The sequence below is a fragment of the Chrysoperla carnea genome, chromosome 3, assembly GCF_905475395.1.
Source record: "Chrysoperla carnea chromosome 3, inChrCarn1.1, whole genome shotgun sequence".
NCBI classification, from domain to species: Eukaryota; Metazoa; Arthropoda; class Insecta; order Neuroptera; family Chrysopidae; genus Chrysoperla; species Chrysoperla carnea.
The window spans coordinates 8,328,810-8,355,086 of NC_058339.1; the positions used below are offsets into that span (position 1 = coordinate 8,328,810).

The 26,277-nt window shown below is 29.6% G+C and overlaps 3 protein-coding genes across 4 annotated transcripts; 2 read left to right on the top strand and 1 right to left on the bottom strand.

Annotated features, from left to right (window-relative positions):
* Positions 1–1,932: 1,932 nt before the first annotated feature.
* On the top strand, positions 1,933–12,444 carry LOC123296926 (RNA-binding protein cabeza). 2 transcript variants are annotated; one of them, XM_044878635.1, is made up of 8 exons: positions 1,933–2,017; positions 2,410–2,625; positions 4,106–4,312; positions 4,723–4,801; positions 7,080–7,108; positions 10,095–10,231; positions 10,695–11,446; positions 12,284–12,444. In XM_044878635.1, exons 1-8 carry the CDS (start codon positions 2,005–2,007, stop codon positions 12,318–12,320), a joined length of 1,470 nt encoding a protein of 489 aa, XP_044734570.1. In that variant the 5' UTR covers positions 1,933–2,004; the 3' UTR covers positions 12,321–12,444. The 2 variants fall into 2 exon arrangements, with proteins under 2 accessions (XP_044734570.1, XP_044734571.1); XM_044878636.1 differs by having other exon boundaries at positions 7,083–7,108.
* Positions 12,445–14,080: 1,636 nt separating this feature from the next.
* LOC123295821 (gastrula zinc finger protein XlCGF67.1-like) lies at positions 14,081–14,971 on the bottom strand. Its single transcript, XM_044877282.1, has 2 exons — positions 14,822–14,971; positions 14,081–14,395 (listed from the first exon to the last, which is right to left on the bottom strand). Exons 1-2 carry the CDS (start codon positions 14,969–14,971, stop codon positions 14,081–14,083), a joined length of 465 nt encoding a protein of 154 aa, XP_044733217.1.
* Positions 14,972–21,310: 6,339 nt separating this feature from the next.
* Positions 21,311–24,589, top strand: LOC123296931. The gene is made up of 6 exons (XM_044878646.1): positions 21,311–21,491; positions 22,696–22,868; positions 22,941–23,069; positions 23,159–23,214; positions 23,766–23,973; positions 24,098–24,589. The coding sequence occupies exons 1-6, from the start codon at positions 21,413–21,415 to the stop codon at positions 24,293–24,295; spliced, it is 843 nt and encodes a 280-aa protein (XP_044734581.1). The 5' UTR covers positions 21,311–21,412; the 3' UTR covers positions 24,296–24,589.
* The last annotated feature ends 1,688 nt before the right edge of the window (positions 24,590–26,277 follow it).

Below are 26,277 nucleotides of genomic sequence, written 5' to 3' on the forward strand. Positions count from 1 at the left end.
AGTAAAATTTAATAAAATACACGTTCTATTAAACATTAAATTTCTGATTCAATTTATAAATTGAATATTTTCACTTTCATGTTTAGAAGATCGAAAAACACCAATCGAAACCAAAACATTTATGCATAGCAGGCTTATCATATAATACGTAAAATCAATTTAATTTAATAAGGAAAGTCGTTGAAAATGATCGGGTACCAAGGCCCCCGGATATTGATATTGTCTTCTAAATTTTGAAATTATATAAGTTACTATTTTTTAAAATAAAATGAAAGATTGTAAATATATTTTAATAATTTTACATTTAAATAAAAAAATTATTTGTTCTTAAAACAGTTTAGTTTGTAAATAATTCGTAAATTTAAAATATTTATAGTCGTAATAAAAATTTATCTGTTTTTGAAATTTTTGTCGTATTTATTTAAATGGTGATTCCACACGAAACTGACTTAACAAAAACTTGAATAGAGATTCAATTGGTTTTATCTTGATAAACTTTCTATCCATTCTTTCATCCAAAATCGCAGTCTGTACAAAAGTGCCAACGATAAAAATAACAGAATTTCCAAACAATCATATCTTGTTTTTAACCGACTTCAAACAAAAAAGGAGGAGGTTATCAATTCCACTGTATTTTTTTTTATGTTTGTTACCTCAGAACTTTCGACTGGACGAACCGATTTTGATAATTCTTTATCTATTTGAAAGCTAGTGCTTCCCGTGTGGTCCCATTTCATTTTGATCGAGTTCTGATAATGGTATCCATGAGAAAATCATAAAAGTCTTAAATTTGGATTAAGTATGCACGACAAGAGGACGAATAACTCAATATCATGCTAACCGATTTCGATGATTCTTTTTTTAGTGATAAATTAGTTAGTGCACTTCAGATTCACTAAAAATCACAAAATAAAAAAAAACTTTTAACAAAAAGAAAACCGACTTCAAAAGAAAAACTTTTCCAAAACAAATTAAATCGCACTAAAAAGTAAAAAATAACGATAATATAATGTAGTTAAAATTATTGTTATTTTTGGAGTCGGTTTCAGCCAAGCTAATGTATCAAACTGTTCTGTCAGAGTTGTTTCCGTGGCTGACACCAACTCCAAAAATAACAATAATTTTAACTACGTTATTTTTTTATTCTTTAGTGCATTTTAATTTGTTTTGGAAAAGTTTTTCTTTTGAAATCGGTTTTCTTTTTGTTAAAAGTTTTTTTTTACGAAATAAACCTTTATCGAAGATTGTTTTTTAATTAACAGACTACATAGCAATTTTCATGGTATTGTAATTAGGGATGATCACGTGGAAAAACAAACCTACTCTAGAATCAAAATTTAAAGGAAACTCAAGTTTTTAATAAACTCCATTTCTACTTATACCAGTCGCTGTCGAGATATAGCGAATTTTCATTTTTCACATGATCCTATAATTCAACCGATTATCACAATAAAATGATTTGTCCAAAAATTTGCATTGGTATTGTTTGGAAAAATTTTCCAAGCATTATATTTAGGAGGGGTTCAAAATTTTCGTTCTTTTTGTCCTAAAACCAACCGTTCTTGAAATAGCGAATTTTCACATGAAAGTTTTAAGAAATATCCAATCTTAATTCAACTAATAAACACAATAAAATGAAAAAAAAATCATCCTTTATTGCAATAACATTTTCTCGAATTTCCCCCAATAAATGTTAATTATAATTGTGGATTTGAAAGAGAATCATCGCAATAATTTATTCCATTATTAAAAATTATTTTCCTGAAATAATGATTCAATTAAAATCATCCTTCATTATAAAATGCAAAAAAGTACATTTTTTAAGAACATTTAAATTTAGCTCACTTAAACAAAAATATTATTAACCAATCACAATGAACAACGCTGTTTATGCGTACATCAATTGAATCAATATGCGCATGTTGGCACAACAACGCCTTACGCGTACGCCATATTATTAATAACCGGCATCCATTTCCCGCGTAGTATTTGTGGGTTAAAGATATGTCTGGAAGCGGTAAGTTTATTATTTATTTTTATCTTAATAAATATTAAAAATCATTTAGTCAATAATATATCATTCAATTGTATTTTTTATTTTATTTAAATATTTGGTAATATTTTTACGTTATGAATTTTATTTTTATAATTATAAAATTAATAATTTCGACAAAGGCATAGTGTTGAATACATTTATTGATTTAATGCTTCCTACTTTGTCGAATATTAAATTTTGAATTATCAGATAGTCCATTTATATACATTATAAATTGGGTTTTTAGTAGTTCGAACAGTTTAATCATTTCATAAATAAAATGGCTTCATTTTTGGCAAATTAACATCGTTTAATCAATAAAATAATTTATCAAGGTCATATGTGTCTAATTTTAGTTATATGCGTTTAATTAGGGTATGGAAGTTATGGAGGCTCAGCGCCTGCATCTGGTGGTTATGGAAATTATTCACAACCTCCACCACCGGTAGCTTCAGCCCAAGGAGGTGGTGGCTATGGTAGCTCAGGAGGATATGATTCTGGAAGTTATGGCGGCGGTGGTGGTGGTGGTGGTAATTCATGGGGACAATCTGGTGGAAGCGCCAATGGTTCCGGATATCAAGGAAATCAAGGTAGGTTATTTATACTTATTCGTAGAGTATACGTGTTTTTAATATTCTGAACCATGGTGAACCAATTCCCCAATGTTCTAGGTTCAATGACGCTTTAAAATATAACCCTTTTAACTAGGGTTGTTAACCATATTTTATACTAACCTAATTAGTCCATTTTCGGTTGTCTGTCCGTCAACACGATAACTTAAAAACGAAAAGAGATATCAAGCTGAAGTTTTTATAGCGTTCTCAGGACGTGAAAGTGAGATCAAGTTCGTAAATGAGCAACATGGGTCAACTAGGTCTTGGGTCCGTAGTACTTATCTTGTAAACCGTTAGAGATAGAACAAAAGTTTAAATGTAAAAAATGTTCCTTATAGAAAAATAAACAACTTTTGTTTGAAACATTTTCTTGTAAACATCACCGTTTACCCACAAAAGGGCGCTAATTAGGTGCAAAGTTTATAGTATGTATTAATATGGGATTATCAGTTATGTACGTGTTTGGCTATTTAAGAGTGGATATCTTTTTTTTATTTACGTGACGTCAAAAAATAAACGATTACGGCATCAACACTTATGTACATGGTATTTTAACAATTAATTCAGTCATTTGTTTGTTTTCACTTGTTTTTTATCAATTTTTCGCGAAAAATGAGCATTTAACTCAAGGTTTTCGATTAGAAATTCCAAAATAGTTTAGCGTAAAACATTAATCGTTGATATTTCAAGCGAAACAAACTCAATTATATAAAAATATTTAACGAAAAAAAAGCTATTCCAACATTATCGAATAGTATCACGTGAAGATAAGAAATTTTCACGTGGGCGTGAACAGCTCTATTTAACTGCAATGAAATTTTCATATTATTTACACCACATTTTTTTAAATGATCCGAGCACGTCTGGGAAAAACAAAGTTAAAGCATTTTGTTTACGTAAATTACGAATTCGAAATATGTCGTAGTAGAGATACAACAATTAATTGTTCAAAAATAGACGGCTATAAAATTATATTTCTCGGTTTTTTGTCACTCTTAATTAATTGCGCATTAATTAGGTTTCAAGTCCCATTTTATAATTCCGAACACTTAGAATTTTGTTTTATGTTCTTTATCTATAGAAAATTATTGAGATGCAATAATTAAGAGTTCAAAAATAGAGAATTGTCATTCTTATATTTCTCGGTTTTTTTTTATCCCTCTCAATCACTCGGCTTCACAGGAAACTTGAAATCTAGGGAAATTATTGAAGAAGGTTAAATATTCAATGTAGTAAGTCAGCAAATTAAAAATTTTCAGACATATTTCCAAAGAGTACGTCATATCAATTGGTAATATTCTTTCCAGTATGTCTAAGAAAAATTTGGTACTTGATAGTTCCTTTTTCTAAAATACTAGAATAAGGGGTAGAGATGTGACCATACAATTAATTTATCAAAATATATTTCTTTATTAAAATTCAAAGACAACATTCCTGATAATAAATTTATTTTCAGGTGGAGGCGGAGGTGGTTACGGTGGTGGTGGTGGCGGCGGAGGATTAGGAGGTGGCCGTAATAATTTTGGTGGTAATCAAGGAGGGGGTGGGGGAGGAGGATATGGTGGACCACCAAGTGGTGGTGGTGGAGGAGGATACAATTCTGACGGTGGTGGCTATAAAGGAGGCGGTGGAGGAGGAGGTTATGGAAGAGGCGGTGGGGGCGGTAAGAATTCAACTTATTACAAATTTTAGTTATTTGTTTACCCTTTCTTAATAAATTTGCAAATGTTTTTCTTCATGGATTTGTGTATTTTTTTGAAAGGGAAGATTAAAAACATTCATCAAACGCTAATGTAGATTATACAGTGTGACTCCTCCTGCATTAGTATCCTGTCTGAATGTACAGTAAATTTTATAAAATTTTAAGTTTATTAAAACCATTCACTATGGCTAAAAATGGCCGAAACGAGACGATTCGAAATTTGATTAGTTTAGATGCAAACCGCATTGATTTTGCTTTATTCCAAATCAGAGTAAAAGTTGTAAAGAGAAAACAGTAGAAAATTTGATACCTCTCACAAAAAAGGATATGGCGATTTGCACAACCTTGAACAAAATATATTTAATTTTCAGGAGGTGGTGGCGGTGGGGGCCGAGGTGATTTCGGCAACCGTGGAGGCGGTGACCGCAAGGGGGGACCTGGTGGATTTGGGTGAGTAATTTATATATGATTAAGTCTATCAATAAATTAAAAGAAAACACCGGATAGTTAAAAAAAGGTATTCTATTTTAAAAACACAAAGGGCTTTTATTAAAATATTCGAGTCAAATTTTTGGTGTATTAATAATAATAAAAAGGTACTTAAAAAAATTTCTGCAATTTTTCTGTCGTCACATTTTGGTTTCAAATTAATAAAAAAAAGGTACACCCGAGTTTTTTGTATGTAAAAGGAGAATTTTCAATTATTTCTCGAACACAAAAGGTATATTCGAGTTACATTTTAAGACAGAATTTTATAAATACTTCTTAAATTTTTATTGAAAATTGTTTAATGAAGTAACTAAATCTACTGTGTTGGGGTTTTACAAGAAATTTGCGTTCAAGGTGTAATTTCGGAACAAATTTTTCAATCAAAGGTTAATAGTTTTTTGAAAAGCGACATAAGTGTTAATTTTATTTTTTTCAACATAACGGGTTTATAAAAAACTGGAAATTTTTGTATCTTTGACTCAGAATTTATAGCACAATTTCTCTAAAAAAGAGACGTTTATTATTATCCTAACTCAGAATTCAATTTTACAAAATAAATTAAAAGAATCGTATTTTATTTTTATATTCGGAGCATTTTTAGCTTTTTTTTAAATGAAATTGTGCATTTTTCTGATTTTATTTGAATATCTTTAACGTCGTGTCAATTTACACGCTAACAAGCAGATGATTTCAGAACTTATTTACATTTTAAAATTTTTGTTTGTATGGATATCATGGAAACACGCCCGTAAAAAATTTGATAGCAAAACAAGTCCCATTTTATTATTCCGAACACTTAAGGATTTTGTTTTATGTACTTTATAGAAATTTATTGAGATGCAATAATAGGGTATTATCGTTAGTCAAAAATAAATTATAAAATTTGACTTTTTATTAGCAAAATCAACATTTTGAAGTACTTTTTCAAAAATAGTAGAATACCCTATTAAGAGTTCAAAAATAGAGAACGGTTATTCTCATATTTTTCGGGTTTTTTTGTATCCCTCTCAATCAATCACTCGGGGTTTAACAGGAAACTGAAACCTAGGGAGATTATTGAAGAAGGTTAGAGATTCAATGTAGTAAATCAGTAAATTTAAAATTTTCAGACATATTTCCAAAGAGTACATCATATCTATTGGTAATATTCTTTCCAGTATGTCTAAGAGAAATTTGGTACTTGATAGTTCCTTTTTCTAAAATAATAGAATAAGGGGTAGAGATGTGACCATACAATTAATTTATCAAAATTAATATAATTGATAATTATCACCGCCGTTGAGTTATGAACATAATTAACTCAATTCTGTACATATTTAATTGTTCTTACAATTATCGCATTTTTTTACTCGTACGCAATGCTTTATTGGCGATCTGCGCTAAAACGAATTTACGAAGAATCAAACCAAGACCATTGGAGTAAACGAAGAGCGTTGTCTTATCTTTTTTTTAACGATGAATGTGAAAAAGCATGTATAATTATGGAGTATCGAGCTTGAAAATTTATTTCTTTTATCAAAATATACCATAAATAGTCTCAAGTTCATCCCAAAATGGTGCTTGCAGGCTAGACTAAAAATATTCCAGAAAAACTCCCATCAGCATCATAATAATATATCTACTCATCGAAACTTATTTATAATCGTGGAATATTTCAGTTTCCCTGTCTGCGTGATATCAATATAAATAACAATTTTAACGTGTAAGGTGTAAAAATTATTCGCTCGTTAACATGTAAATTCATGCAAATGATTTTAGTAAACAAATTTTTTAAATTGTGTTCATTTAACAATGGTGCTATTAATTTTATATTGTACGTCTTTTCAACAGGTCCACTAAAAATAATTTTTATTTTATATAATTTTTCTTTTAAATTGACTTAGACATAAATATTTTTTATTTTGATAAATATTTCAAAATGATGGGTCTTTTCCCCTTTTAAGAATGGTTGGTTTTGTTAAGTAAATAAATACAAAAATTGGTTATCTTAAAATGTTTTTAAAAAACAATAAAAAGGTATTGCAAGTGTGCGTGGTATGGTTATTTAAAAAAAAATTCGAGACGGACGTTTTAACAAAATAGATTAAATAATTCTAGAATGCGTACAGACGGACTTAAAATTTCAGCTTTTGACTAATCGTACTAATAGAAATATTTATTAGCCAACATGAAGTTTGGCCTCATCGTGTCTGCGTTTCCAACTGGCTGTACTGATACTGATCCCTTACTTCTGTTTTAGCAGTGGCGGCAGGGGTGGTTTTAACAAAGGTAAAAGCACCAGGGCACATTTCTCTGGTGCATTTTTGTCAAATATTTAAAATATTTTATGAAAGGGCTGCACTTGAGATTTATTTTAAAATAATATAACGTTATAAATCGTTTATCAGCTTATTTAAGGACGTTTCATACAATTCGAGAATGAAACAAGGGATTTTTATGATGCTATAACATTACGATTAATAAGTAATACTCAAATTTTAGACATAATTTTCAATAGTATTGGGAAGCATTAACCAAAAATCGTTCAATCATCAATTTTAATAATCTTGTAATGTAAGCTTTCTTGAACAAAACACTTTAGTTAGTATTTTTCCCGAACTTCCGATATAACCTTCAGCTACTCAATTATTTTAGCTCCTTTAATTTTTTGCATTTAGCCTGGCACGCACAACGTGACTCTTCATGCAAATCATCGTTGGTTTTTTACATATTCAGTGTCATCTTATCAAAATTGTATCAAACGTCCTTAAGCTTTTCTATTATATTCAGTAATTTTGTTCACGTATCAACGCAAAATATTTAAAAAATGATGGTATCTTTCCACGAAAAAAGTATTGGGAATACATTTCTCCATTAGAATTCAAAATTAAATACAATATAAAAAGAAAAACCCTGATTCTTTAGGTCTTTACGTATTTTATAATGTTAGGTTTTCAAATTTAAAAATAAAAAGACAAAAGAACTGAAAAATCATGGTTTTATGTGCAAAAAAAAAGCTCTTTCATAAGTCACCTCGTGTAATAATGTGTAGGATCTTGTGGTATCTCGTTAAATTGATGTGTTTCATTTTTTGGTATCAAAATAATCTAAGGTTTTCTTTTTTAAAAACAAAATAATCATCATTTCAAAAAGTATTATTATTATCTCTTCGGCTTTAGAAGGTTGAATTTAAATGATCATTTCAAGTGTATTTATTAAAGATTCACAAAAACTGGTATTTTAAATGAGGTTAAATGTCTTACAATTGTTGTGGCGACATAATGAGAACTGTGTTTAAAGAATAATCCAAAAATAAGGTATTTAAAACGTAATAAATCGCCTTTAGGTCAATATAACATTTAAGGTGATCCTGTTCCACAGAGTTTTGTTGAGAAAGTAAAAAAAAAAAAACAATTACCATTGAATTTCATTTAGAAATTTAGCGCAAGCGCGCTTTCTTGTTAATAAACAGTATAATCTGGTTTTTATCATATCAAAGTTTTTTCTCTGTTTTGAAATAATGAGTTTTTCATGACTAAATGTAATCTATTAACGCAAAATCTCCATAAAACTGGGGAAAAAAGCAAGTCTTATTCGAGAACTTAATGCTTCTGCGTGCCTTCTATGATTACAAGAAATATCGACGAAATATTTGCTGATAAAAAATATACAGCGATCGATAAGTTTCTGTAATGATCTAATTCCATTTATAGAAGAAAAATAACACCATTCAAATATCAACCACAGCTCATTTTCCACGGTTTTCTATCAAAAGTTTTTCTGTTTTAAGTGATGTGTTGTTACAATCAAAGTTATGAGATTTGAGACCAAAGAGTAATTTGACTAAGTTATTCTAAAACCGAAGTTCACAAACAATTGAAAATCTAAAGTCTACATTCGACGTGAAATTCAGACCATATTGAACTGGTAAAATTAAACAACTCGACATTCAATTGCAAGTCTGTATTATATTTTTACAAATAGCGTAGAAACACCGTCTTTCATTTACAGTAAAGGTTTTCAATTTTCTATCAATTTGAAAACTCAGTAACAGATGGCTTACACTCAATTATACTTGTGGTATTTTTCTTGGTGTTCCTCACTTTCTGTAGAAAAAATTAAAAAAGGTGTTGAAAAATTTGGTTATATTTGTCTACAGAATGAGAAAAACAGAAAATCTAAAAATGCAGCTCAAGTTGTGCCCAATTTTGAAAGTATTGAACAATGGAATTAGCTTTCTAAATATCAGGGAATGTGTTTAATTTGTCTCACATACTACAAAAAAAGTTACAAATCCAAATACAACCGTTATTTTGTCAGTCACAAGGTAAAAAAATTGTGCGACTGGAGTGCGATTTTCTTAAGTGTGTTGACAGTTTCAAACAATAGATGCTTTGTCTGTTTTACATTAGATATATTTGGTGATTGAAAAATACACATTAATTAATACATATGTGTTTTAATGCCACCAAATATATCTGATATACTGCTTTGTCACATTTTTATTGTACGAAAGTATACGTTGGCTGAGTGCACCGTTTGCTGTGTCCGTCAGGTCATTGCCAGTTTCGAAAAATAGATGCTCTGTCTGTTATTCGTATTACTAAAAATTAAAAGGTTCGAACACTAGATTTTTACTTTTCATATTTTTCCATATCGAGTGCTTGTATGAAAATCGTAATTTAAGTAGTAAACTCGAAAAAGTTATTCTTTTGAATGACTTGGATGGTATCTTTTTTCATAAGTTTTTACATTTTGACACAATAAAACAAAAAATTATCTTGAACCTTGAGTCTATAACAGATACAAAGATATTGAATCTTATATTTACTATCCAAAAAAATTTGAAACAGTTGTTTCCCACTAAGTGTAACTTTGCAAAATGTGAAAATAAGCTTATTAGCGAACATGGCATCTTATAAATACAGCATGATTTTAGTTAATTTTTAATAAATGGCGGTAATTACAGGATCACCTTAAAGAGAAATGTATAAAATTGGCTACTTCAACAACTGAAAGGTTTTTTTATTTTTTGGAAAAAGTAACTGAACAGCGTATAAGTAAAATAAAATCATGGGATTGTTTAAAATTGGTTTATCATCGTAAAATTGCCGAAGGGATTATCGATTAACTAATTGAAAATACAAAAAAAAAAAAAAATTTAAACATCACGGGTACTTTCAACGATTAGAAGTTAAATAAAATTAGAAATATTATAAAAATAGTGGAGCCCCCTTTGTACATGATTAATAATGTTCGAATGAATTACTTACAGGCGGCGGAGCAGGCTATCGTGGAGGGGGTGGAAATGAAATGGTTGTTCAAGAAGATACCGTTTTTGTATCTGGCATGAATCCCGGTAGCAGTGAACATGATATTGCGAATCATTTTGGTGCAATTGGTATTATTAAGGTCAGTTTACTTCAAATATAATTTCTTTGATTTCGTTTATAATTTATTTAACAAATAAAATTTTGATAAAGTCTCCTTATTTCTCAAAAAATGATCTTACTTAAATAAATAAAAAAAATATTTTCATATTGAAGTTGCGGTTATGTTGTAATCGATAAGAGGAGAATAACTTTAGGATAGAAAATATGTGATAAGAACTTGATTAAAATCTATCCATAAAAAAGAATCATTTTGTAAATGAAAAAGCCGTATTTCGCAGACTGCACTCTGTGTTTGAAGTTTTAAATCTTCAAATTCAATTTTGATGTCCTGCAAGAGCATTAACAACACAATTCGCTTCTTTGTTTAAAATTTATAATATTTGAAGTTTATTCCTGTTGTAACAAATGTACACTTCTCAATTTTATTTCATTGTATTTGTGATAATCTTTCATGTCTAATAAAATTTTTCTTGACTTTTTAGACTGATAAACGTTCAATGAAACCAAAAATTTGGGTGTATAATGATAAAGTCACCGGAAGACCAAAAGGTGAAGCCACAGTTACATATGATGATCCAAATGCCGCACGTTCTGCAATTGAATGGTTCGATGGTAAAGAGTTTATGGGAAATACAATTAAAGTACAAATGGCCACCAGAAGTAGTAATTGGGGTGGCGCTGGTGGTCGTGGTGGCAGTGTCGGAAGTGGCGGTGGTGGTGGAAAACGTGACGGCCCACCAGGAGGTGGTGGTGGCCGTGATGGTGGTGGTGGCGGCGGTGGTTTTGGTGGACCACGTGGTGGTGACCGAGGAGGGCCCCGTGGAGGAGACCGAGGTGGGCGCCCTGATGACAGAGGTGGTTCTGGTGGTGGTGGAGGTCGAGAATCTCGAGATGGGGATTGGAGATGTCCAAATCCAGATTGTGGAAATACGAATTTTGCTTGGAGAAATCAATGTAATAGATGTAGCGAAAATAAACCAGAAGGAGGTGGTGGAGGTTCTGGTGGAAGCGGTGGTGGCGGTAGAGGCCCACCACGAGGAGGAAATGACAGAGGACCACGCCATGGTGGTGGTGGTGGAGGAGGAGGCGGCGGTGGATTCAAAGGTGGCCGAGGCGGCGGTGGTGGTGGATTTGGAGGTGGTGGCCGAGGAGGTGACAGAAACAGTGGACCACGAGGAGGTGGTGGTAGAGGAGGCGGTGGTGGAGGTGGAGATCGCGGTGGACCTATGAGAGGGTATGATCAATTTTACTTTATTTAAAAATTTTCCCGATTGGCACAGTTAAAAATCTGCTGTATTTTTCTTCTGTTGTAAATATATATCGGGATATATTAAAAAAAACTTTATCAAACGCTTGTGCGAATTACAGTGTGATTCCTCTTGCATGAGTATCCTGTCTAAAGTTACAGTTGAATATATTTATTTATTATAAATTATCACAAATATTGAAGATCAGTTTTATCAACACTAAAGTTATTTTCCAAAAAAAATTATAAACAATATTGTAAGGATTTCTCAGTATTACGGAGCTCTTTTGATACCAGGTCTCATTTATGCAGTTTTTTTTATACGTATGGATGGTTTTGTTTTTTTATATCTAAGAGTGGATATCTTTACTTGCGTGACGTAAACACTGTCTATACATGGTATTTCAACAATTAACTCAGTCATTTGCTTGATTTTTCTTGTTGATAGGGGATGAGGTATTAAAATAGGGGATTGTAGCGCTAAAAAACAAACAAAAAATGAGAGAGCTGAAGCCATACAGATGGAAACTTAATAGAAATGGACAATATATGACGAAAAACGCAATTTTTTCCGCGATAAAACCGTGTTTTGAATGGATTTCACTCTAGATCTTAGTTTCATTTTTTCTTTTTTTACCTCCGATTTTTTCCAAAAGTTTTCTTTTTAAAACTATTTTTACTCAATTATTGTGTTGAAAACCCGGGTACTGTGCATTAAAAATCTTAAAAAATAATAAATAAATTATGATAAACTACATCTACAATTGTTGATAAAACTGATTCTAATACTCTGATTCGACTAATAATGTATTAATTTATTTACAGAAGTGGTGGTGGACGGGACAGGCCGCGACCATACTAATTATTCATACTGAATAGAAGATAAGAGATTTTTTTGAAACTAATACAAACTACCTATGTACAAGATTGTTTTATATAATAATTTTTTTTTTTAAGTTGTAACTTTTTTCCATTATGTAAAATTAGTTTAAAATCGTGTAATATATTTTATAATTAAGTAAAACAATCTCATTCGAGAATTTTTTTAAAATTATTTTTTATTAATGTGTGTAATATTAAAAGAAAATAGTAAAAGTCCAGTATTGTGAAAAAACAAAGAAAAATAATAAATACTTTTTAGTTTAGATAATAATTTATTCCTAATACCTTAACGTAACGTGCAAAAGTGAGTAAGAATAATGTAGCTTCACTTGGAAGGCTGGCTGGAATCCACATATAAATACGTAATTATATACGGTCAAGGAAATTGGGGCAAAAAACGAAATTTATTTGGAATTCACATAATTCTGAATCCTGGGGGACAAGTATGAAGTATGAAAATAGAACTATGATCCCCTGTCGCTTGTAAGAGTATAAATGAGCATACATGTCTGCTAAAAAACCCTTCTTTGGTCAAAAAGCATCATGAAATTATAACCATTAACTGTTATAATCAACGAAAACAAAATGACTGACGAATTAATTCGAATTTTATGAAAAACGGTAATTTATTAAAGGAACATTTGCATCGTATTTTATACCAATGCGGTAAACTTGTTCCTTGTCGTCTGAAATCCGGTGGTTCGGGTTTTTTTGTAAACTTGTTTATGATGTTGGTTTAATTGAATAATTCAAGTTGTAACCTCGAGCACCGAATCCGAAATTTCGGATTTTTTCTCATTTTGGCGATTATAATCCTAAAAGGCTAGTTTCTGAAAAAACCCCATCAGGTCGAAATGTAAGTTTATAATTAAATACAGTAGAACCTCGATAAGTTAAAGTCCAAGGGAAACACAAAATATTTTAAGTTATAGAGGTTTTAAGTTATCAAGGGTCTATGTTAGGGTAAAGGTTAATATAGAGGTATGTACATGTTTCTATGTAGTTACTGAGGGCCTATACAGAGATTATTTATTTAAGTTATAGAGGTTGCGTATTTTAAGTTATAGAGGTTTTGGGCTCTGATGGGAAGGGAACATAGTATTTTTTGAAGTAACAGAGGTTTAAGTTATCGAGGTTCTACTGTAATATAATACCAGAATATCGACCAGTAACAGTGAAAGCACTAAAAAAAATGGAACTGATAATAGGTGATTCAAATCCTGCGGAATGTAACGAAAAACTTGGTCGTCTGGAAGAATGCGCGCGCCTAAATGAAACTCATGGTCAATAACTTCCCAGGTCCTTCAGACTTTATTCAGAATTATGCAGTTTAATGGGAATTTGGACAAAAAGAAATGAAAACAAATAAGCTATTGGTTTAATATGCGACCTATTCAAGAATAAAATTAAACTTTGAAGTTGATTTGATTATTTCGGGATTTCAGTATTTATCGGAGGAGATTTTTCCAGCCTTTAAATTCAGTCATGTTTAGATAATTTTCTTGAATACTTCTTTATGTATTTTAACAATTTAAGTTGTTAAAATAAAATTTTTCTTTTGCTATAAATTGAAGAAAAAAAACAATTAACTTTACAATTGTATTTTTATTGGTATTTCTAAATGATTACAGGTAACTTTCATTTTAACGATTTTTAGATCGCTCTTTCAGCTGGAGGATAAAGAAAATTGTATACAACCCACGGCCAGAAAGAATGCCAAGACATCCTTTCAACTTGAATTCAAGGAAATCCAACTTTTTCCCCAGCGTGAATTCGTTTATGAGCATTTGAACATATTTCCCAATTAAATTCTTTACCACAAACTTTACGTGAAAAACGTTTTTCTCCAGTGTGAAGTCGTTTATGTGAGTTTAAATAGCGTTGCTCCGTAAATGTTTTCTCACAAACTTTACATGAAAACGGTTTTTCTCCAGTGTGGTGACGTCGTTTATGTGAATTTAAATAGCGTTGCTCAGTAAATGTTTTACCACAATCTGCACATGAAAATCGTTCTGCACCAGGATGAATTCGTTTGTGTACATTTAAATGACCTCGCTGAGTAAATGTTTTATTACAAACTTCACATGAATAAGGTTTTTCTCCGGTGTGAAGTCGTTTGTGTGAAATTAAATAGCGTTGCTGAATAAACGTTTTTCCGCAATCTTCACATGAAAATAGTTTTTCTCCATTATGAATTAGTTTGTGTGTATTTAAATTGTATAGACGAGTAAATGTTTTCTTACAAACGTCGCATGTATACGATTTTTCTCTAGTATGAATTTGTCGATGTTCACTTAGGTATCTTTTTAATTTAAAAGTTTTATCACAGTCACTACATGAAAAACGTTTGTCTCCAATGTTATTTCGTTGATTTTCTAAGTCATTTTCTTCTTCCTTAATTATTAATTCAGTATGTAATTCTTGTTCTAGTTTAATATTTTCATAATTATACGCGGATTGAAATTGTTCATTTAAATTCACTTTGCGATATTTTATTGTTTCAGCACTGGAAGAGCCGTCTTCAATTGGTTCTTCTTTAATAAATTCAGGTTTTACTTGTTCATTTTCTTCTGTCTTTAATTTTTTTTCAAGTATAATGTTTTCTTCACTGATAAAAGAAGTATATTCCATTTTTTTTGTGTGTTTGATTCACAAATCAACAGTGCCAAGTAATTTTTGTTTATTCCACGGGATCACTTTAATCTTACTAAATCTGTATTTTGTATTTTTTGATCTTACCATGTGGAAAATATAGAGAAATGTTTTGGTAAGATTAAGATTTGAAATGTTGACATTGAGAACCCACACACGTCAAACAAATATAGACTGATAGTTATAATCATAGACAGTTATAACTCCTTCAGGGTTTGCCTATGGTTTAAACCATAGAGATATGAAGATACGAACGCTAGCCTGTAATATTATAATTATTTAACACCTTATATTTATCAATATTGACGGTACTCTCACATAAGGTACGTATAGCTGAGATACTGTTTATCTGAAAGCTTTTTGATGTGAAACATCTATAGCCGCACATAAAACCGATTTCTGGCGTGGCGTTTCACATCTGCCAGGCTTCCCGTGACGGCTCGCACTTTTTTTTTTTTATAAATAAATAAAAATCGTTATATATTTTAAATTTTGTTTTATTTTTTTAAATTTTCTATCCTATTTTTTCTTTCAGAAGAAAATTATCAATCAATTAATTATTTAGTAAAGGTAAGTATTAAGTTAATTATATTGTAATTAATAAGCCGGGTGGTTGTGTGGGTATAGCACTTGTCTAGTAAGTCAAGGTACGCTGGTTCGTATCCTGGTGTGAGTAACATTTTTACTTTTAAATTAAATGAATTTTTTCTTATGTTAAACATTTTCCACTCTTTTTGTAGTTTAAATTATCTTTATACCCCGCCCTCTTGCTATAAATAACGTCAGTTATACATATGTCATAAATCACTATTCTGTCAGGAGGTGGGAATTTAAATAATCATAAATAACGTCAGTTATACGTATGTCATAAATCACAATTCTGTCTATCGCACTCTTTAAAATCATGTTCTCCTGTTACAAAATATGTACAAAAATGGCTTGGTTATGCTCAAATTTCTTCAAAACTTCTTAATAGGAGAACATGTCATATATCTCACTCATATTCTCCTATTACAAAATATTAAAATTTATTAAAAAATATAAAATTAAAAATAAACGCTGGGTAAAACTAAAATTTGAAATTTTGTAACAGGAGAACATGTTATATATTTTATCACCGTACATAACATATTCGCCTATTACAAAATATTAGAAAATTACTTATTTTGCTTGCTTTTTTCTTGTACATGCTAAAATTTATTCTTGTTAAATGAAATTTTATAAGATTTTGTAATAGGAGAACATGTTATTTCATAAAAAAATTAATTATGATAGTCTCACTTTCCTACTTATGTCATAAATCACTCTTCTGTCAAGGGGTGAAAATTAAAATAACATAAAATATACCTCGCTTTCTTACTTATTTGTCGCTTTTGGTTCTCATAACAATTATCTAAAAAAATGACATTATCTCGACATAATAATTTATTAAAAATTAATCGGGAAAATGATGGATACGAACCAAGGTACTCTGTAATCAAAGGCTAGTGGGCTAGGCAGTACTCCACCTTTGACATATTCAACTATCCAATAACGTAATATAAATACCTTTTAGGACTTGAGGTTTTAGGGCAAAAATTTTGTATGTTATTTATTTATTGGCCGAAAATTACTTTAATTTTCTAATATTTGTATTAGGAGAAGAGAACATCATGATAGGTGAGTACACTTAGATTTACACCAAAAGATTTACATTTTCTTTTTATTTGCACATAAGGTGCAAATAATTCGTTCGCTATCTAAACAGAACGAAACGAACAAATAGTGAAAAGTTTTTTTATACTGATTAAAGAAAAGAGTTTTAAGGATGATTTCACTTATTTAAAAAAAAAAAATGAAATAAAATGAATATATTTATTTCGTTAATAATAAATTAAATTACAAATATAATAAATCAATAAATCAATATATAATGTTTATAATGTTTATTGCATTAGTTTATTAATTTTATATCTAATTCTATTTCATTTAAAGCTACTCAAGTACACAAAAAAGAATTTTTAAAATATTACATTGTGTTTTGAATAGAAGCTTTTAAAATTTTTAAATATAATTAATGGCAATTGTTAGTTAAATTAATTAGCGATAGGTAGCACCAAAGCCGAAATTAATGTTAGTTCAACAATTTTACCATAGGTAGCATTACAGTAGAAATTATTGTTAGTTCCTTATATTTGTCATAGATAGCACCACCATCGAAATTAATTTTTAGTTCAACCGGTTTAAAATAGGTAGCACCACCGTCGATATATAATAAATGTTAGTTCGGCAATTATGCGATAAGTGACACCACATCAAAAAACTATTATTGGTTCAGTATATTCGTCATAGATGGCACTACCGACGAAATTAATTTTTAGTCCAACCGATTTACCATAGATGGCACCACCGGCGAAATTAGTTAATTCAATCTATTTACCATAGATGACACCGCCATCGGAATTAATAGTTAGTGCAATATGTGTACCACAGATGGCATTCAGATGTACTTTGTTTTTGTAATTATTTAAAGTTTTTGACTATTATGATTTTTAAAATTTATACTTTATTTTTTTTATACGCTGTACCGTTTTTGAAATAGAGGAAGCAGAAGATGAAGCGCTGAGCTATACGTACTTTAGTGCAGGGTCAATATTTATAAATATATGGTGTTAAAAAATTATTTAATTATTTAAATTATATGGTCAATCGTGAATCCCAGTTTATTATGCGATTTTTTTCCATAATTATTCATTAAATATTACTTAAACAATTATTTAATACATTATATTTATAAATATTGACCCAAAACTAAAGTACATTTATATTACATTATTAATAGGTATAATATGTCTAGAGTAGAGTAGTGGGTAGCACAGTCGCCTCCGGTTACAGAGTCCCTCGGTTCGTACGTAGCATTGTCTCAATTTTTAATTTAATAAGTCATTATACCGAGAGAATGTCAATTTTTTAAGATAATTGTTAAACATATGTCATAAATCACTATTCTGTCAGGGGGTGGACAAGTAAGTAGAACCCACCCCCTGATAGAAGAGTGATTTATGACATAAGTAGGAAAATGGGACTAACATGAATTTTTTTTTTATGAAATAACATATTCTCCTATTACAAAATCTTATGAAATTTCATTAAATAAGAGTAAATTTTAGCATGTACAAACAAAAAAGCAAGCAAAATAAGTATTTTTTTTATATTTTGTAATAGGCGAATATGTTATAAAAAATTAGGAAAAAATATATAACATGTTCTCCTGTTACAAAATTTCTAATTTTAATCTTAACGAACGATTTTAATTTTATAAATACAATTTTTAATATTTTTTAATAGGAGAATATGAGTGTGGTAAACTATGTGAAATGTTCTCCTATTAAAAAGTTTCAAATTTTGGCATAAAAAAGCCATTTTTGTACATATTTTTAATATTTTGTAATAGGAAAACATGATTTTAAAGAGTGAGATAGATATATTTATTTTAATTCCCACCCCCTGACAGAATAGTGATTTATGACATATATATAATTGACGTTATTTATAGCAAGAGGGCGGGTTAAATAGATTATTTAAACTATAAATAGAGTGGAAAATTTTTAACATCAGAAAAAATTCATTTAATTTAAAAGTTAAAATATTAACCACACCAGGATACGAACCAACGCACCTTGGTTTCAGAAGCAAGTGCTATACCCACACAGCCACTCGGATTGTTAATAACTATATAATTAACTTAATACTTACCTTTCCTAATTAATTAATTAATTGATAATTTTGTTTTGAAAGAAAAAATAGTATACAAAATTTAAAAAATAAAACAAAATTTAAAATATATAACGATTTTTATTGATATCTGTATTAATTGATAATTTTGTATATACCTACAGCGTATTGGATACTTTTTATTATTTGATTTCAACATTTTTGATTAATTAATTCAATAAATTGATAATTAAATCTTTAAATAAATATCTTACCTATTAATTTGCAATTAAAATATAATACCTAAGTATAATACGTGTGTGTTTGCATTTTTTATATAGGGTGTCACAACAGTAACGGGACGACCTAGGAACTTTCCATAGAACACGCCTTTTTTAGCTTGGTATTTATGGTAGCTTGGTAGCCATGTATCTATGTAACGGAATCTTTGAACGTTATTTTCACCCACTTTAAAACTTAGATCGAATTCGTTGCCGGTATAAGATATATGGCTTTGAAACTAGCATTTTTTGCTTTTGTGACACGGTGTATCTTATATTACGTAAATATTTATATCATTATCCAATTTTAGTTTGGAATAAGAATCAATTATTATAATATCCAGAAATATAATCAGATGTTTGTATTTCGACATAATTTTTTTCAAAATTGAACAACCAATGCACTTTTATAATAAAAAACAATTCGTAGTGGTCATGGCCTTTGGGAGTTAGACCACTAACTATATGGTTCAGTAAATTAATTATTGATGATTGTTTCTAAACCTATCCAAACATTGATTTTAGAAAATGTAATTCTATGTATTATGTCTTTAGCCTGTTTTTTCCTGTTCACGCCAGATCTTCCTTACTTCTTTCTCAAATTTCATGATTTACCTGTCATTTTAAAGCTTATCGTGATGGCTATGGACGAAAAATAGATTAATGGTCTAAAAATGTACCGCTTAAGAAAAAACAGGCTAAAGAAACAATATTAAGATTTGTTCATTATGTAGGCAAGTTGTACATCATGCATGTTATAAAATTGCCTATAAATAAAAAGAAAGTAAATTATCTCTACTTATATATTAATATCTGGATGACCGAGCTTTGCTCGGTTTTCTTAAAAAGACACAAATTTTATCACTAATAGAAGACCGTTTTAAATGTCTCCACAAAAATACCAATTTGAATGTCCCGGTAATGTATTTTATTTCATTAACTACGATATACACCAATAGATGCCAGGAAGAGTTATAATTTGCATTGTATTTCATTAACTACGATATACACCAATAGATGTCAGGAAGAGTCATATTTTGCGATGTATGTTTCAGATTTTCATGAAAAAACGAATAAAACGACGTTTTTTTAAAATGAAACCTTGTTAGATCGACTTATCGCCCCAAAAAACCCCTACATACTCATTTTCATGAAAATCGTTGGAGCCATTTCCAAGATCGTTGATATATATATATATATATATATATACAAGAATTGCTCGTTTAAATATATAAGATTTCTCTAGCCTGTTTTTCCATAGGTACCGCACAGCGGAAATACTCACGGGCCGAGCTAGTAATAAGTTTTTGAATTTATGTTACTATTAAAAAAGTCGTTTTATACAAAAGTCGGTTTTTAAAATGAATAATAACAGTTTTATGACAATCTGATTAAAAGTTGTCATATAACTATCATATGTCCTCAAAAATAAAAAGATATCCGACACGAAATTCCCTGATTTAACATTAAAGGAATATAATGGTTAATAGATAATCAAAGTAAAATAGCATTATTCTATTTGTTGTAGAAAATAAATTTTACAATAATTTATCAATGCCTACAAAAATTTACTGAATCAGAAAGCGGTTGGTGTAATCTTTGATATCCATAAGAGCTTATTGTTGATGTTGAAAATATTTTTGGGGTCATGAACTGAAAAAAACTTTCAAAAAAAAAAAAAAATGAAAATTAATTAGATACTTAAAACAATTAATGCTTGTAATGTACAAAAAACAAATAACAAATTATAAAGAAAATCTTAGAAAATGATCAAAACACAGAGAATTCCCTTTATAAATTAACTTATACAAACAATACATTATTTGATTCTGCAATGTTGAAGGTTATCTCACCATGCATCTGGTAAAGCTGTATAGTCCGAGCGGAATACCGCTATAAATGGTATTGCACTTGTAACCCAGGAAATAAAAAGTTTTTCTGCTTAAAAAATCCAAATGAAATTTTTTCACCAGGATATTGGAAAGTGGAAATTCGAAAAGAGCACCTCAAAATCACTCATTTGTAAAACTCCCGAAAAACTTTAAAACTTCCAAATATTAAGGCCTTAAGGCCTGAAATGATTTTGGAGTAAATATTTGTCTGGCGGACTGATTTTAGAGGGTCTCATCATCAGTAAATGTGTATTAGAAAACGATAAAAACCTATCCATTCACAATAGTTTTGACCTTATTGCGAAATTTAATTGCGTTAACCAATAATACCGTTTTTCCCTCATTTTGTGGCTTGATCGCCCGTACTATGTAATAGTGGAAACTGTTGTAGATTACGGAGGTGGTGGTACCGGAATAACATATTTTTCCACTACTACTACTCTAGACTACAAGTGATTACTTCTAGCTAGCTGTCACATTGGAGTTTTGAACGGTGTTAACGTACGGCTTATGTTAGTTAGCTCCGTAAAATAATACATTTTGTATCGTTTATAATGGCAAATAATCGAATATTTATATTATGTCTATTTATAATTAGTATTATTCTACAACTAGGAGATTGTCAATTAAATGGTAAGTTTTAATTTATGTTATATTTATTTATTTTCTATAAATGTAATCTAATCTTTGTACTCCCAAAAATATGTTAGATGAGTATGTAAACAATACTTCATCATATAATGTATGTTTTGTGATTCACAATTTTATGAATGAGATTTTATAGTACGAGAGCTGATTGCAATAAAAGCGCTTAAAATGTATCACCTTCAATAAAAATATTTTGTTGTCGTTATTTATAAAGAAAACAAAAAACAATACATATTTATCAAATTATTTCACCAATATAGAGACACTTAGATGTAGGAGGTATCAAATTATATATTAATAAACATACGGGGAGGATGAAAATGATTTCAAACTCGTTACCCGGAGGTTTTTGGTCTCAGAGGTACCTGGTGCCCACAATGAACAATATACCCGTCACTTCCTGAATTTTTACATAAATAATTTTTTATCGAAAACCGAAATCGCATCGAAAAATTTAGCCAAAGTGAATTGTTGTAGAAAAAATTAATTTTTTTTAAATCTACACATTTTGTCAAAAAGAAAAAAAATCAAAGGAAAAAGTATAAAAAGTGAGAATAAAAAAGTTATTGTGGAATCATTTACAATACTCTTTTTATAAATTGTATTCAAAAACAAGAAATGGAAATATTTCTGCAAATAGTTTTAATAGGTCTTACGTTTATGTATGTTAAATACTAATCGCAGGTACATGAACTTTTGGATATTGCAATGTCTGGTTCTTGATATGCCGTTGAACCATAAAACAGTAACAAACCAGTTTGAAAATGCACTTATTCTAATGAAATGCATAACTTATTGTTATTATAGTCTATTATAGACCAGGGGATGTCCAAAGTTAGTGACTGCAACCAAGAACCATAATTACAACAACATTTCATCATAATTAGGGTCTAACAGAACAAACAAGGTAGAATTCTGCATTTTTGACATTTTTTAGCGAATTTTGAAAAATAATATTTTTTTAAAGCACCATATCTGGGAAAAAAAATTGAAGGAAATTTTGCGTTCTACAAAAAAGTATAGGGATGGTTTTTCACACACACCGTAAGGGATATTAAAAAATTTACCTGCTTGTAAAGGGCATTAATGAGAATGCATATATACACGATTTAATAAAGATGATCGTAGGACAGCGTGATTTTTTGAGAACGTCCTTGACTTGTACATAAATCAAAGTTTTTATTTTTAGATTTTGTCAACAAATATTTCACTGCTGCTGAGGAACCAAAGGAATCGGGAGAATGGCACGGAAAATGGTTTCCTAAGAGACCTCGAACGTCTTTACCAACAGACCATGATCTTTACGATCCTAAGCATGGTGTCCAAATGGGGGTTCCTTCCGCTGAGTGTGATACCGGATTGGTAAATACACTTTTTTGATGTATTTTGAATTAACAAATATATTAATTAAAATTTTTTTAAAATAATTTTCAGATGAATTTAACAATAGACTGGGATTATAATAGTGCCGATTTTACATGTTATGACAATGAACTGCTTTATGCACCACGTTTCGATGTCTTTCCAATATCTCATAGGGATCATATTCCAAAATCGTATTCGGTATGGAAACTTTCAATTACTATTACATTTTTTAAGACTTTTAGCAATCTTTAATACTTCTTTTTAATGATTTTCTTTCCTTCTTCTAGGCAGCACACGAGTGTATGAACGCGAATATTACATACACCGATTTAATACCAACATTGTAAGTATTTAATTTTTTTTAATCGTTGTTAATCGTGTATAAAATACAAATATGGCAATGAAAAGAAAATTTTGCGTAGGATTATTTGTTTTTAAAATATAATTCGTTATCGCTCTCAGTTCTTTTTGCTCGATACAAATTAATACGCCCACTGTCCCCACTCTTGAAAGCTAGTTTAATAAAATCATAATTAATGCACAGGGTATCCTAAAAGTCAGGGAGCCTGGTGATGGTTCACTTATCCTGGTGATGCGTGACCCATCACCCTGTATGACAAGGCAAAATTTCAAATCAATATTTCTATAAATAACGAAAATATTAGGATGTCTTCATCTTAAATGTGACACACTGTACAATGAACGTACCACTTATACAGAAATCTGTAAATACGCAAACTTGGTTGAAATACAATAGCTCTACTGAAATGGCACCCCAGGAGATTTGACCCTGAAATATTAAATGTACTTTTTAGCATTGTTCTTCACTGTTCTTAGCGTTTTTTGACTGCTTTGTTACATTTAACTTAATTGAATGTGTGTTTTTTCTTTTAGTGGTACACATCGTCCATTATGGGCTAAATATGGTGAATATAGATATTTGCCAAAGCAACGATGGATACATAATTTAGAACATGGTTCCATTGTAATGTTGTATCATCCGTGTGCTAATAAACAAGAAATAAAACTTTTAAAAGGACTCGTTGTAAATTGTTTGTACAGACATGTTATCACACCTTTTAGATGGTTATCTCCGGAAAGGGTTAGTTACAATCATAGCTTTTGATAATTATTTCATATCGAATGAATCAATCAAAAATTTAATGTTTAAATAGATACTAATGTAATGAAAATAAATATTAATATATAAAATTTTAATCTTTCAGCCATTTGCATTGGTCGCATGGGGTAGTCGTTTATTAATGTCAAAAATTGATCCAGATATAGTGGTTGATTTTATTAGAGAGAATGCGCTAAAAGGTCCCGAACAAGTGTCTAGAGATGGTCAATTTGAACAACAATTACTAAGGCATGCTGAAGTTGTAACTACTATAGATGACGAAAAATTATGTCCACGTTTTTAACGAAACATTAATAAACATAAAATTTAATTTTAAGAATTATGAGTTTAAGTAAATGTATTATTATGAACAAATTTTTAGTAGTTTAGTTAAAGGCTGTCTCAAACAGAAAGGTATTTGTCTTTCAGGCTGACGTAGAAAGATGAAAAAAAAATCTACGAAATATTTTGATGGTACTAATGTGTTTTTGAATTAAATTTTTTTATATTAATGTATGCCCTTAACGAATTCGGTTGTGATAAAAACCTCAAAAAAATGACAATTTTCTTGTCTTCAATTTTAATTAACAGTAAATGATAAAAAAAGACTTATATTTTAAATATCAAAAAAATTGTTACGATAAACTTGTTGAAAAATTAAATATTTAAATCATAAAATTTGTTTAATGAATTCCTCCTTCATTATTCCCTTTTTTAGCGGCACTAGTATTAATTAGTAAAGAAAGCAGCAGGAACTCGAATAATAGAATCGATTAAAAAATGTAGATAAACATTTCTTTCTACTTTCAAACTGAATATAATATTTAGTGTAATAGATTGTATACATTATTATTATTAGATTGGAATTGATAATCAAAAATCTAGATAACAAACCAATATAGTATACTCTCAATGATTAATAAAATATATTGAACAGACTTTCAAAAATTGGTAGTTTCTAAATCCTTCGAACAATAAAACGTAAAATAAAAAATGTCTCATAAAAACAACAAAAATAAAAGTGAATGCATATTAAAATACTTTTCTCCAATATTAACAATCTTTCAAGTGTTGGGTATTGCAGCTTGCACAATCAATTCTAAGACATTTCAAATAAATACAATACCATATTACGCTGTTTATGGATTCATTGCATCCATTTTATCATGTATCGCATTTTATTATCAATTTTTAATATGGACAAGTGTAAAATCGGACGAAGATGATGAAGCATTATTATCCGATAATTTACAAACGCTTTTAAAATATTGTCATTTAGCAATGATTATCGCTACAATATTTGTTAGTTGGTTAAAAAGATATGAAGTAATTAAAATGTTTCAATGTTTTAATCAACTGGACATGTTATTTAAAAAATATGATATAAGTTTTAAATATCAAATAATAAAACTAGTTAGTTATGCTATGATAGGTTATGTTATTTTCGAAATGGTTATAACAGGTTATGAATATTTTATAATGACCAATTCAATATCATTCGCTTTGATCAATGTTTTATTGGAAACGATTATAGAATTTTCTTTTTGTCAGCATATATTATATTTAACTGTAATTTATTTATCAATACATGAATGTAATTTATATTTTGATAAAATTTCAAATAATCTTGATGATAATGAGCAAGAAAAAATTTTGAAAAATTCTTGTACGTTATTTCAAAATATTTTTACGGCATGTTTACGTTTTCAAAATTATGGATCATTTGTAACATTTATGAATATCACGTATGATTTTATTTTGTTGATTGGAAAAAGTTTCTTTTTATATGAAAATTATTTACAAGGGGATTATGTTAGTATGGTACAAATTTTACCATATATATGGAGAGGAGTTTTTAATAATACGTCTTATCTTCAAGTATGTTCGATGATCTATAAAGAGGTAAAGTTTAAAAATATAGTGTTACCACCAGATCAATTTTCACCCATAGAGTTCGGCTTTAGATATCTTTCATAACTAGTTTAGTTCAATTCTTAATTTGGCTTAATTGACCGTCTCTTTCCGTTTTATAAAATCTAAAAGAAGAAAAAGAAGACATGAAGTTATCACGTCAGTCTTTGAAATGCTGCCTCTTCCACTCGAATTTGATTAAAAGAGCGAGTAAAATTAACTTGAACTTTGGAACGCACCCAATGACACAAAATAGAAGATGAAAGGAAAAGGCGCGAAAATTCAAAAGAAAAATGCGTCAGATCGTAAAAATTGACCGTGTTAAAATAAAAGTGACAACGAAGAATGAACTTTTGAGTCAGTATCACTTTAAGA

Coding starts and splice junctions, on each gene's coding strand:
- LOC123296926 (XM_044878635.1), top strand. Junction 7,109..10,094: donor CAGGGGTGGTTTTAACAAAG/GTAAAAGCACCA, acceptor AATTACTTACAG/GCGGCGGAGCAGGCTATCGT. Junction 10,232..10,694: donor GTGCAATTGGTATTATTAAG/GTCAGTTTACTT, acceptor TTGACTTTTTAG/ACTGATAAACGTTCAATGAA.
- LOC123295821 (XM_044877282.1), bottom strand. CDS start 14,971: ATGGAATATACTTCTTTTATCAGTGAAGAAAACATTATACTTGAAAAA. Junction 14,396..14,821: donor AAACAATAAAATATCGCAAA/GTGAATTTAAAT, acceptor ACATTTACTCAG/CGAGGTCATTTAAATGTACA.
- LOC123296931 (XM_044878646.1), top strand. CDS start 21,413: ATGGCAAATAATCGAATATTTATATTATGTCTATTTATAATTAGTATT. Junction 21,492..22,695: donor AGGAGATTGTCAATTAAATG/GTAAGTTTTAAT, acceptor TTTTATTTTTAG/ATTTTGTCAACAAATATTTC. Junction 23,215..23,765: donor ACCGATTTAATACCAACATT/GTAAGTATTTAA, acceptor TTTTTCTTTTAG/TGGTACACATCGTCCATTAT.